The 13,493-nt window shown below is 36.1% G+C and overlaps 1 protein-coding gene across 1 annotated transcript in view; it reads right to left on the bottom strand.

Annotated features, from left to right (window-relative positions):
- The window catches only part of LOC124169976 (dynein axonemal heavy chain 3), a 227,678-nt gene that overhangs the window by 186,017 nt on the left and 28,168 nt on the right, over positions 1–13,493 (bottom strand). The window contains exons 13-15 of the mRNA XM_046548676.1: positions 13,105–13,249; positions 4,525–4,663; positions 1,544–1,688 (exon numbers count right to left, since the gene is read on the bottom strand). Of these exons, the coding sequence (XP_046404632.1) occupies positions 1,544–1,688; positions 4,525–4,663; positions 13,105–13,249 (429 nt within the window). The remainder of the gene's footprint in view (positions 1–1,543; positions 1,689–4,524; positions 4,664–13,104; positions 13,250–13,493) is intronic.

Here is a 13,493-nt window from a genome sequence, read left to right as displayed (position 1 = left end):
TTTATAATTTAGTAAATTTTTAGTTTTAATTGTAGAAGGCAGCGAATAGTGGGGAAAACAATTTCGACTCGTTGCATGTATTTGTATATACTGTCCAATTGAGGAAATGAACGGCTGATCAAAGTATATGGTATTATTATGGTAATATATGGTTTTCATTGAAAGCTATAACTATTAATATATTTGGCGAGTTAGTGTGTTAACACAAGCTTGAAATTTTTCAAGAATCGACCTGATAGCCTACATTGAGGATATTTTTAGTAGCAAGTCAAGTGATGAAATAAAATTATGAATTGTAAATATGAATAAAACACGTAAAATTTGGGCTAATGGTAGTAATTCTTTGCATTAATTGTTATTGCTTTCGTACTGTCGATGAAGCAAGCTTGTGCTTCATATATTAAGCTCGAATGTTAATTCCTAACCAAATCACTTAACTAGTTAAATATTCATCACTTATGCTACTATTATTTAATTAAAATAAAGCTGATATCATTTTATTTTTGGCTATTATTCCATTTTTCAATGCTTGATTAGGTTACTTTAACCTCAGAAAAACAATTCGACATCGCAATGCGCACGTTTTCTGGTTGCAATACCGAATTGCTCGGCATCGAAGACCGCGTAATATTATAGCAAGCCTACCGGTTGCAATTCGCCGTTCATAATAGTAAATAGCAACGGGCCTATGCTATTCTGAGAATTACGTCTTCCGGTGTAGTAAAAACACGAATTGCAACCGTTCGTAATACCAAATAGCATAGGCGTTGCAATACGCTATATTATAGCAACATCGGTTGCAATAATGAAGAATAGCATGATGCTATTCCATCCATAATAGCAGCCATAGTGTGGACCTTGGGTAGCTATTAGCTAAACTCTGCAAGGTTTTATTTTTAACAGAACGGGAGTTGAAGTGAATGCCCTTGGAAAATAACCTGCATTGTCAGTCGTCACGTAATACATATTTGAAGTCAAATTCACAACGTGAAATATAAGACAGTGCCTTTTGACTCAGGATTGCTTAGAACCATTAGATTGAAATACAAAAAGTATCTAGTGTTGTATCAGAAATGAAAAAGCAAAATATTCCGTAAAGACAAGTCACGTGGCTTGAGTGTCGAAGGTCCCGGTGCTGAATTTGCAGAAGAATGCCGACAGAGAAGATACACCCAGTAGATTCAATCTATAATTGCAACATTTCTTGGGAAAATTCTTTATTAATTCGTAAACATTACAAAGAGGTGAGATTTTTTCGGACTCTATTTTTGTTAATTCATCATGGCAGTCATGACTGCAGTTGCACGGTTATTTAAATTGGTAACTTAAAAAAGTGATTTAAACACCAGAAAAATCTTAAGTGCAGAATATCCCGGGTCCTGTGTGCTCTGTATTATCTATGGTATGGTTTTTGAACAGAGGTCACACTCCTTTACAGTAAAATCTCACGTATGAAACTTCCTCACTAATGAAACCGTTTTTGGTCTCCGCTGAAAGTTTCATAAGTGAGGTTCTAATGTATAATCAAAAGTTGATAACTTACCATAATACCAAACATCATAATCTTGGTGAAACTTTAGAACTGTTGTCCATAACTTTTCTACAGGATCTATCAAAGCCATCATTTTCTGGAGAGTTGAAAATGGAGAGGCCTGCCACTCAAGCAGTTGCTCTTCTTCATTGATGGCCTGCACCGATAATAAGGAAATCATTACTACATATTTCATCACAGCCAATAATACTTTCACTTTATATTCACTTGAACTCTCAATTCAACCAGCGATTTCACAAAGCAGGAAAATACGAAATTTCCACTAGATATAAAGTTGATTGATACATAAAAAACAGCTAAGCTTTTACTTATTGCTATGACTTGTACTTCACAAGAAATAATTGAGAGAGAAAAGCAACTACTATAATATTAAAATCACGGACAATTATCAAGCCAGCAGTGGTATACTCAAGAATTATTTCCATGTCCCTAATTTTCCTCCACAGTTTTTGACATGCCATATTTACACGAATCTAAGTTGAACACCATTCTAAGACTACCCCCCTTTTTTGGAACTCCACTGGAGAAAAAAATTATTTTGAAAAATAATTTGTTGGACAAATACTAGTGCCAATACATTTATTCTACATGCATTTTTATATTTATGTTTATTGTTGTTTTTGTTTTTTACGTTCATTATCCTTTGCTTACCTAGTGATTGCTGTTTGCTTGGAACATTCTCTACAGAAGTTTTGAGGTTGCAACTCCATTAATTATAGTAGTTTCTATATTATTATTTCATTTATCTCCACACCAAAATATTGAGGAATTAATATTAATAATAGATTAATCTTATAATCTCAAATAGATCTTTTTCAATTAAGATATCTAAAAACAAGTACCAGTATCGATATTCGAAAATGCCTCTATTATGCAAATTTTCAGTCACATCTGTCATATGGAATTATTTTCTGGGGTGGCTCACATCAATCTCATAAAAATTTTAAAATACAAAAACAGGCAATCTCAATCTACCCTATAGGGAGTCATGTAGGGCACATTTTCAATCCTTACAAATTATGCCTCTTACTGCCTTGCATGTATTTAATTTAATAATGTATGTCAAAAAAAATCTGAACTCATTTGATCTAAACTGTCAAATACACCAAATAAACACCCGACAAAAACATGATATACATATTGAACCAAGGTCATCTAAACTTGCTAGTGAAGGACCATATCATAAAGGGGCCAAACTTTTTAACTTACTACCACCAGATATTAAAGCAATCCAAAATAGCAACTCATTCAAGCACACATTAAAAACGCTTATATATCAAAATTCAATTTATTCACAAGATGAGTACTACGACTTGTGTAAAAAATATGTTAACAAAAAAAACACGACACCTTGCAAGCCATAACATGTACATATATACAAAATCACTGCGATCTATCACGTATATCTAATATGTTCTTATTCTGGAAGCTAAAATATGTACCACTGTCATCTGTCTTTTATGTTTTTATCTCGTGTGTTGTTTGTCCACTATATGACGTTTTCTATGTTACATTGTAACCAAACAGAAATAAAATTATTATTATTATTATTATTACTCTGAAAGGCATGGGATCACAACTGAATCGATCTCTCTAATCAGAGGCAAATCATGTTGCCTTCTCACCGTTGCTCTACCTCGTCTTAGATTTGTGCAAATACGGTAAGTTCTACCATGTACAGGATTAAGTACCTTTATTATGCTATTTACCACAGAAATACAGAAAGGCAAACATACATAACAGGTTTCCCACTGATACAACAGTCAACTCAGCTTCATTTTTCGGAAGCTCCTGTAGCTGAAAATTTTTTCTCTTGTGTATCAAGCACATTTTTATGCTATCAATGTCAACTACAGTGAGGTATGTATCAACAGTAAACTCAAATTTTATGAAGCAGGATACTGCGAAGTTTCTTTAATACAAAGAATAACTGCCAGTCCCAATGAAAAGTCTGCACCAAATGCACAGTGCATTTAAGAATAAGAATTTTTTTGGAAATGCAAACCTCATACTGTCCTCATTGTTACGATAAAGGGCAAAAAACTCAACAGCAAAACTATTAAAAATGACCTTTTACGAACAAATTTTTTTTTATTAGCATATTTTTTAATAATATCTTTGATTGGATCGAAATAAGTAAATCATCAGGATGAACTGATAGCTGACCCCATGAAAGAACGTAGCATAAAGGGATCGCACTCATAAAATTCTCATATCTGTAATAGTGCCCTGATTATATCGACACCTCTCGTTATGTGGTCACATGGGGTGAGCTTTCAAGAGTGTGACACTCTGAATCACAGGTAGTTCATTGCCCTACTGGGAAAAAGACATGTAATTACCTGTGGTGGTCAACAAGGGATACACGAGAACACAAAAAGAGGATTAGAAACAAGCAATAGCAAAACAAGCAAGCAACTTCCTTGGTAACTCAAGCAAGATATCTTCAGGCCATTCATGGCTGCATGACATTTGTACTTCTATTTCTAAATCTCAAAGCCCCTCCTACGTCATTTCTTGCAGAGGATTCTATTGAGGCAGAGGGTATGCGAACATTTATGGCCCTTGGATGTGGCACAGCGGTTTTGTCACTTCCACGTCAGCTATGGACATAACTATTAATCCCCTTGGTGCCAACCTTTTAGCTGGAGTATGCGTTCACACAATTTTTTTGGTCTACTCACATACGAACACACATAATTAATCAATGTTGTGATGCAGTGATGAGCTGATCACATGCGCGGTACATGGAAATCCTTTTTTCCATTGTTTGCTGTTACATATGTTTACCATACCTGCTTTATTCCTTTACCTAAAAATTCTGTCATGTGGCCAGCACTGCTAGTTCCAGCTTTCCAACTCTATCAATTAATTCCAACTTTACCACTTCTCTGTATACTATCCTTCCCGAACAACTGCTAGAACATTATAAAACTGACTCAAAGTTAAGACTACATTTATTTCATTCTTACATCTGCTTCTGCTTTGTCATCTTTCAGTGTATTGGACAAAGCTTCAACACAGTCTGCATTTTCTTTCATTTCTTCCATTGTTAAAATTGGAGGATCTTTTCTTCTCACAGCTTCCAGATCTTTTTGATGCAATAAAAGCCTAAGAATAAACAATATTAGAATTAAGATTTGTCGCTGCCATACCAAATTATAAATGCATGAAATTAATTTTTAAGCACAATAATAAAGAAGGTGTATTACTTTCTACATATTACACGCTACATACAGTATCATGCGTTATCTTTCTTAGTACTTAAAGCTCAGTCACCATGACTCAGTAAACCTTGCATGGTGACCTCAGCAGAGATTACAGCTCCAATTATTAATCAGATTAATAGCAATGACTTCAGTTTCTTAAAGTAGTGGCATTTTGAGGATAAATTTATAAAAGGTTTACACAGGCAAAAGCTTTCAATTGGTCACATATAAAGGCATCTGTAAGGTTTGATTCATCTACTGATTTGGTTATCTAATTTATGAAGTCAGTCAGAGCTGTGGTTGTTGAGTGTCCTTTTCTAAAACCATGCAGTGCATTCAAAAGAATTTCATTATTTCTAAATACCTGGATAGCTAGTTGTGGATAACCATTTCAAATATTTTTGACAGACTAGGTAGGAGAGAAACAGGTCGATAATTTGAAGTTGTACCTACTTTCCCTCTCTAAAGCAGTGGTTTTATTACTGCATATTTTAAGCCTTGAGGAAATTTCCCTGTTTCTAAGCATTGATTTAAAAGAATGCTCAATGATTTACTGATTTGATATTCTATCTCTTTGATAATTCTATTTGGTAATCCTTACCATCCATATGATTTTTTTTATTTTTCAGTTTTGAGATTATTTTGATACTTCAGCCTCACTCACATGCTGAATTGTAAATGTGAAGCCTTCTTACCTTCTTAAGGTGAAAAACTCTTTCCTGAGGTCATTTTCTCCATTGCTAATGTTGCATCTGCCTTGACACCGAAGAAATGAGTTACCTAAGGAAAATACTTGTTCATGGAATCAGCTATACTTTTGGGATCAATTATTTGTTTTCCTTCATCGGTGACTTCTAGAATCTCACAAGGGGAGACCACGTACCTTGCTCTGCCTTTTTCAATGCCATATTTTTTATGGCCTTCGGAATGGTGAACACATCTCTGAACTAGTAGTGGTTCCGTTGAATGGGCCTTAGTTTGGCTTAATTAATTAATTTTCATGTGGTATTTTTCACAAGCCGTATATAATTTTAAAATTTCACTCTATGCAGCAGACGGGTCAGGTGGGGTAGTGGTAGCGTACCTGATTCCCTCCCAGGGGGCCAGAGTTTGGGGCTTTGACAGGGCAGTTTATTTTGTTGTCTTCCTGGTGATCATACGGCGTCAAGTTTTTCATTAATTTTAATTGCAGCAAGCATATGCATCAGACAATTTTTATCATCATAATGGCGTTATTTGTAGACATTAGTTCAATCTTGTACATTTATAGCTGATACAGATATAAAGGTACCGGTGGTAAACCGCTGCTCACGCGGCGTAATTTATACGCCACTGATGACGGGTTCCCCTTGCTGATCTAAAAAAAGTTAGCTACAATACCTCGAACTTTGAGAACTCGCAATATAGACAGTCAAAGTACATTGTAGGAATACACGAGAGCATCCTAGCCCAGAATGTACGTACAATGATGAAATCCTTGGTTTTTGAAGATTGATGTATTTTATACGCCAGCCAGCGCACCCCTTCCAGGGTTATCAAATTCTATTTCATCCTATTTGATAATTGAAATTGTATTTCAGAACTACTATTGTAGCACATAGGTCCTGTGTAAGTAAACTCCCTTAGGAAAGTGAATTACAAGTGTTCGAGAAATACGACATTTTATAATCGTTTTGTGTTCTTATTAATTATGTCTGTACGCATATTGTTGCTCACCGCGGGCATTTAATGGTATGTGCTCTCGCAAGAGTGGTTTTCATTTTTAATGTAGAATTTGAAGAATAAGAAAAGAAAAAGTTAATATTTAAGTGCACACCAACCCTTGCTAGTGTAGTCGTATCTCCATGTTTGAAATGGCACTGCTTAAATACCTGAACGCCATTGTGATGATAAAAAAATTGTCTCATGTCTATGCTGGTAGCAATTAAAATTAATGAAAACCTTGACGCCGTATGATCACAATGAAGACAACAAAATAAACTCCCCTGACGAAGCCCCGAACCTTGGTCCCCTGGATGGGAATCACGTACGCTACCACTACCCCACCTGACCCGTCTTGATGAGTTGTGCGAAATTTTGGAATTATATACGGCTTGTGAAAAATACCGCATGAAAATCAATTAATTACAGCTAAACTAAGGCCCATTCAACGGAATCACTACTAGTTCAGAGATGTGTTCACCATTCCGAAGGCCATAAAAAATACGGCATTGAAAAAGGCGGAGCAAGGTATGTGGTCTCCCCTTGTCAGTGCTTTTTTATGTTGCATTCCCATTTCTTTTCCAATTACATATGTACCTTCCATGTAACCCCGCTTTTATTTTTTCATTTGTTGATTAAAGAATCATTTCATATTTTCTTAGCTGCTTTATTGACTTTTTCAAGTACCTTTCTATATTTTTTGTAGTGTATTCGGTCATCTGGGTTATTTGAGGTTTTTGCTTTTGCATACAAAAATCTTTTATGCTGACTGGATATTTTGATCCATGGGGTTATCTATTTCATTGGAATACAGCCTAGTTTTCGTTGAACTGTCTTGGAAATTAGTGGCATTACAAAATCAAATAAGTTTATTGTCTGAGAAAGTTGTCAAAATTCTCGCTTTGATTGTCATTTGAGAGAAAATCCTACCAATTGGTTAATCCAACAAAATATTTAAATGTCTCCATATTTTCGTCACTAAAGTCCCCAACTTTATAAGTAATTGTATTTGCCATTTTCTTTCTTAGATTCAGGATTAATAGGTAAGGTTATCAGTAAAGCATTGTGATCAGATAGACCTGGTTCTAAAATACATACCGTCATTTGGGCCGAGTTCGGACATGCGGGGCGAGTTTGGACAATCGTGCCGGTCCGTACTTACATTGTGTTTTCTTCCAAAAGTCACATTGTTATACAGTGAAATCATGTCTCCCATACTAAGAATGATACAATACAGCATATTGCATATAAATGCAGTGGATCTGTTGCTCCTCGCCGTAGTCAAACCGACTAGTTTGCGCCGCAACAGCTTGGTGGAACTTCGTATTGCCGAAAAGAAACTACTTTGCTGTTTGGTAAGTGCTTTTGATTTTCATTAGATTAATTACCTTTTTAAGCTGCATAGCTTCACATAAAATGCAAAAAATTTCATTTAACCCTTTCGAGACCGCGGAGTTTTCGTCTTAGCTTGACTGCTGTACCGAGCCCCAAGACACTCTTCTTTCTCGTGGTACGGAGCATTTTTGGAGGGCATTCGTTAAGAAGTGTCTCGCTGAACCTTTTTCGACCCCTCCACGGTGGGACTCCGCATTATCTCGGACTCCGAGAGTAGTTGTGCTCCCTCCTTTCCGGGTTTACGAGCATACCTGCGGCATTGGTTCGCGGTCAACTTATGTATTGCTTATATGTATTTAGCAAATGCATAATTGTTACTTGCACGAAAATTACAGACACAGAATATAATTCCTCATTTTTATCTGAGCATTGTCAAATTTTAAACGAAGTTCTAAGGCCATTATCAAAGCATTTAACGCAGCAACAATTTCCATGTTGATGTTTATACATAACTCGAGATATAAGTTAATATTTGTCGTAGAATTTCGTTTAAAAATTCTAAACGCTGCTCAAAAGACAAACAATTCAATTCTTAGTTTATATTTCTTGAGAAATGAACAAATATTTATTTCGAAAATTGACTCTATAAACAATTGTATGACCGCTGTCCCTTACCGCTGAGAAGGGTTATAAAAGACGAAGGTTCCGGGTACCTGCTCCCGGATTCGGAGGGTTAATCCTAAACCCCGAAGCGTTGGGTCCCGAGACAAAGGCGACCTAAACCCACGACCGTCCTGAAAGGGGGAGAGCTAGAAAACGTATATATACGGGTTTCGTTTTCTTGACCGGGAAAATCTCACACGTATATATACGCCCGTGGTCTCCCGGGTCAGGAAACGTCCACACGTATATATACGTGTACGGTAGGGAAAAGGTTAAATATCATGAATATTGTATTTACTAGAACACATTATTCGATTTCATACAGCTCGCGGGGGAAATGGTGGGAAACTATGTAAGGGTGATTGGAGGCCAGCGCTTGCGTGTGCATGATGAGTGGCAACTTGAAAAGGCCATAAAGGCTGTAAAATGTGGACGTATGATGCTACTCACTGCATACAAAGAATTTGGAGTCCCAAAGTCAACAGTCCACGATAGACTCAAGGGAAATCACCAGAAAAGTTCTGGGGGACAAACGGTGCTATCAGCCAAAGAAGAGGACCAGCTAACCCAAGGAATTCTGAAATGCGCAGAGTGGGGGATTCGTTTACATCCCATTGACCATCCCATACCATCTAGTTAGTGGTATAGGAGTATTTAAATACGATGGGACAGCATGAAAAAAACTTTTTTACATGCTGTCCCATCACATTAACATTAACAACATTTTAAAGATAACTACCCGGAAATGGAATGGGTGCGGGGTTTCATGGCAAGACGGAGAGAACTTGCAGTGCGACTCAGTGAAAACATAAAAAGGGTGCGTGCAGCAGTGATTAAAGAAGTGCTTCCAAAATGTTTTTAAAATTTGGAAGTGGTTTTGGACGGTGTTCCTGCAGAAAACATCATTAATTTTAGTGACGATCCTGGAAAATCCTGCGTGATTGTTAGGAGGGGAGAGAAACACCCATCAGTCATCAAGGACACTAGCAAAACAAGTGTTTCTGTGATGAATGCAGCATCAGCAAGTGGAGAATTGCTTCCACCGTACACAGTGTACAAAGCTGTACACTTATATCCTACATGGGTAGAAGGTGGCATCGAGGGGGCAAGATTTAACCAAAATAGCAGCGGATGGTTTGAGATTGTATCCTTCAAAGACTGGTTCACTACAACTTGCATGCCATTTTTCAAAAACAGCCAGGGGCCAAAAGTTTTGATAGGAGACAATTTCTCCAGTCACCTCTCATTAGAGGTAATTAGGCTATGCAAAGTGATGGGAATAAATTTTGTAATGCTCCCTCCTAATGCGACCCATTTATGCCAGCCTCTTGACCTTGCTTTCTTTAGGCTACTTAAAATCGCATGGTGCAAATGTCTTGATGGGTGGAAGCGTAAAAAACATGGAATTCTTCCAAAAACTGAGTTGCCGAGATTATTGAAATCTTCCTGTGAGTCAATAGGACCTTCTTTGTCTGGAAATGTTTGTGCTGGGTTTAGATTTGCAGGAAATTTCCTATTCGACAAAAGTCAAGTAATAAACAAAGTTCCTTATTTAAATCCAGAGGAAAATTCGGTCAATTCCGCCGGAGGCATCGCATGGTCAGATGCATTTTTGCAATGGCTTACATCATCCCGTGTAGAAACACATGTAGACTAAAAATCAAGGGAGAATAGGCTTCATGTTCAGCCGGGGAAAAGTGTGAGCGCTGAGTGAGTGCAAGGTTCATTAGTAGAAGAAATGGGAGAAATTTCATTGGGGGGAAATTCATCTGCGGGTGAGACTTTTTCTTTGGCCTCGCAAAATAATGATATTTCTAATAAGAGTCATTTTAAAATTCCCGGCTCTATTTCTAAAAATTCATTCCTCTTGATTACGTTTAAGACTCAAAAACGTGATAGGTTTTTTGTGGGAAAATTTGTAGAAGTCTGTTCCAATGAACGAATCTGAGTGCAGTTCCTTCGAAAAAAAAAACACAGTAAAGGAGACTTATTTCAGTTTCCCCAATGATGAAGATGAGTCTATAGTTTACAGAGTGCGAATTTTTCGTCAGCTGGCTCCGCCGAGGGACTTGCGAAGGGGCCGCTTCATTTTTAGTGGGTTAATCGATATTGATGCTGTTGAATAATTCTTGCACTCGATGCACAAAGGTTAAGAAAACACTTAGCTGTTTCACAAAATAAAATATATTGCGACCGGTTTCGATACAGCGTATCATCATCTGGCAATTACCAGATGATGATACGCTGTATCGAAACCGAAATCGCAATATATTTTATTTTGTGAAACAGCTAAGTGTTTTCTTAACCTTTGTGCATCATGAAGGAGTTTCATCATGTTATGCCAACCACCATCGCATTCTTGCACTCATAAATGGTATTAGAAAGATGTTCTATGTTTTATTTTTACATTTCAACGAGTGTCTAAGTTCCTAAAGCGTCCAATTCCTAAAGTGTCAAAATTGCATCATTGCTAAAAGATCAAACTTGTTTGTTTGAATTGGGAAAATAAATGAAGAGACAATTTTATTGTTTGTTTTTAAAGTGCATCAATAAAAGTGTGACCTCAAGCTGATTTCTTTGGTAATATATCATCTTTATGCGTTCTTGTTTTCATCAACACCTCTTTCCTAACCTGCGAAATCTTACGCCCTTGCCGGCCTAATTTAGACATTAAATTAGTAAAAATTTTAATTAAGCAAATTTGTTGGGTGCACTTATAAATAAGGCATTCCATTTTACCATTTTATCACTAGAATTGAAATCTAAAAATAAGTATAACTTGGTCACAACCTCCAATGCAACACTTGTAACATATTTAGATCTCCATATTTTTCCGATGGAAACAAGAAACTAAAAGTATGCTTTAAGTCCTGTAATGTAAGGAAAATATTTATTCATTGTTATTATTATTGATATAAGAACATGTTTCAATAAATAAATGATCTCCTATTGTAACAAAATTGATTACTCTGAACGAAAACGTCATTATCTTACGGGTGTCCAAACTCGCCCCACTCCGTGAGGCATGTTTGAATGAAGTTATTGAATATTTTTTCTACATAAAAATAAAGCTACATCAATTTATTTTTAACATGAAGTTTCCAAACGTGAATAGATTATTAATTTCGATTTTCATGACTAACGGTAAATATTTCGACGCAGGAATAATTATTATTTATGAAAAAGTGTCCGAACTAGCCCCAACTTATGGTAGTTTTTTTTCAGAATACTTCAAATTTGTGATCGTATTATCTATGCAAGCACTAGTAAGAACAGTTTCCCTTGTGGGCACATCAAAATTTGCTTCATACCCAAATGATTGAAGGATATTCATTAACATATCAGAGGATGATTGCCTACATTGCTTTGTAGATTTCGGTTTTCCAGGGTATTGCTGTTACAGCATATTGTGTTCAGTAAATCTATATTACATCTGTGGCTAGGAGGACTTTAAACTTTCTGGTTTAAGTTTATTTAAGACAGATTGGAGTTAAGGCATAAATGTCTTTAAGTTGTGATGATAGGGCATTCTATACAGAGATATTACCACAGTTTTACAGGGCATGATTTCAATAACTGAGAGTTCAAATATACACTCTCCATTAAAGGTTTTCAAATCATTCCTTATTTTGAAAGCAAGACTGTCACTTTCCTTTAGCAAAATGCAGGACCCATCATGAATATTATTTTCTCTTACATAATGATCAGCTAGAATGTACCCTTCAACTTTATTTAGCACTTGAGTCTGTTCAGGTCTGAGCCAGTGCTCATTCATGCAAATTACCAATATATTTCTCTCCTTATACTCCTGACGAAATGTTTCTAAAGAATTAATTTTTGATTTTAACCCCTGTTTGTAAATGAGCATAAACCAGTTTTCTTTGTTTTTTTTATAGGTTTTCTTGGGTTTCAATTCACTTGTTTCACCATCCCTCACTTTACTTAGTTTCCCTGCTTGGTACACATGGAAATTACATTTTTGATGTATTAACCTATGATGTAGGATCCTCTGCGATTAAAATATTATTATTATTATTATTATTATTAAATGTAGGCCATCCTTACCAAGGCAATCATAATCGACATATTTGTTTAAATCACAAAATAATGCTCCCAATGTTTCACATGGCCATCTTATGTTACTATTTACCTGGTCTATGTGCCTCTTATTCACATCCCTTCTTTCAAATGGAGAACATAGCATACATACTTGCTATCATCAGACCTGTAAACTACTTGCTAAGATTGGTGATGATGTTAGCGGCCTCAAATACGAAAAATATGTAATACTTACATACTAATTTCTAGCTTGAGAAATTAGCTAACTTTTTGGCTCGTGTTTTAAGAACATCAAAATAGCATAAGTCTCAGCTTCAGACCATAATTCTTTACTACAATGGATTGGATTGATAACTACCTTTCTAATTTTTTGTGTCTATTTTTGACAATAAAATGGATAGTTACTGAAACCATAAGTTAAAATTAAAATCAAAAGGGTTAGAAAGATTCATGGCATGAGTTTAAGGGCTCAAGCACCATCTGTAAATCACTTACCTATAATTCTCTTCTTGACTCCATCTTCATGTCCTTCATTTAATTACAAAGAGGATTCTAAAGTCAACTCAAATCTTTCAAAATACTAACCTCTCTTCAAATTCCATTGTCTTCTCCCTCAAATTTTTCTCAGCCAAGTCTCTTCTATGAGAAAGCCTAGTTTCACTCAGTTCAAACACTGATTCCATATCTTTGGGCCACAAGAACACCCTAGAATTTAACTGAACATCTTCACCTGATGAAAAAAAAATTATATTTACACAGAGCATACGACAAGGCCAATACAAATCAACCAAGACCTTCCACAGGCAAATTGTCCATTGGCTGAAGTACATGCAAGAATTGACGTATCACTGCAAGCAGCAGCAATGATCGTTATTGCAACTTTAGCTGATACCAAAAAAGATAACCCTGGAAGACACAACCAACACCTTAGACTGGAATTATTTACACAGGCAGAAAAAGATGTTAGATACTGT

Source organism: Ischnura elegans, chromosome 1 (assembly GCF_921293095.1).
Source record: "Ischnura elegans chromosome 1, ioIscEleg1.1, whole genome shotgun sequence".
Taxonomy (NCBI): Eukaryota; Metazoa; Arthropoda; class Insecta; order Odonata; family Coenagrionidae; genus Ischnura; species Ischnura elegans.
Note: the sequence above shows the minus strand (reverse complement) of the source record. Positions and strands in the feature narration are given on the sequence as shown.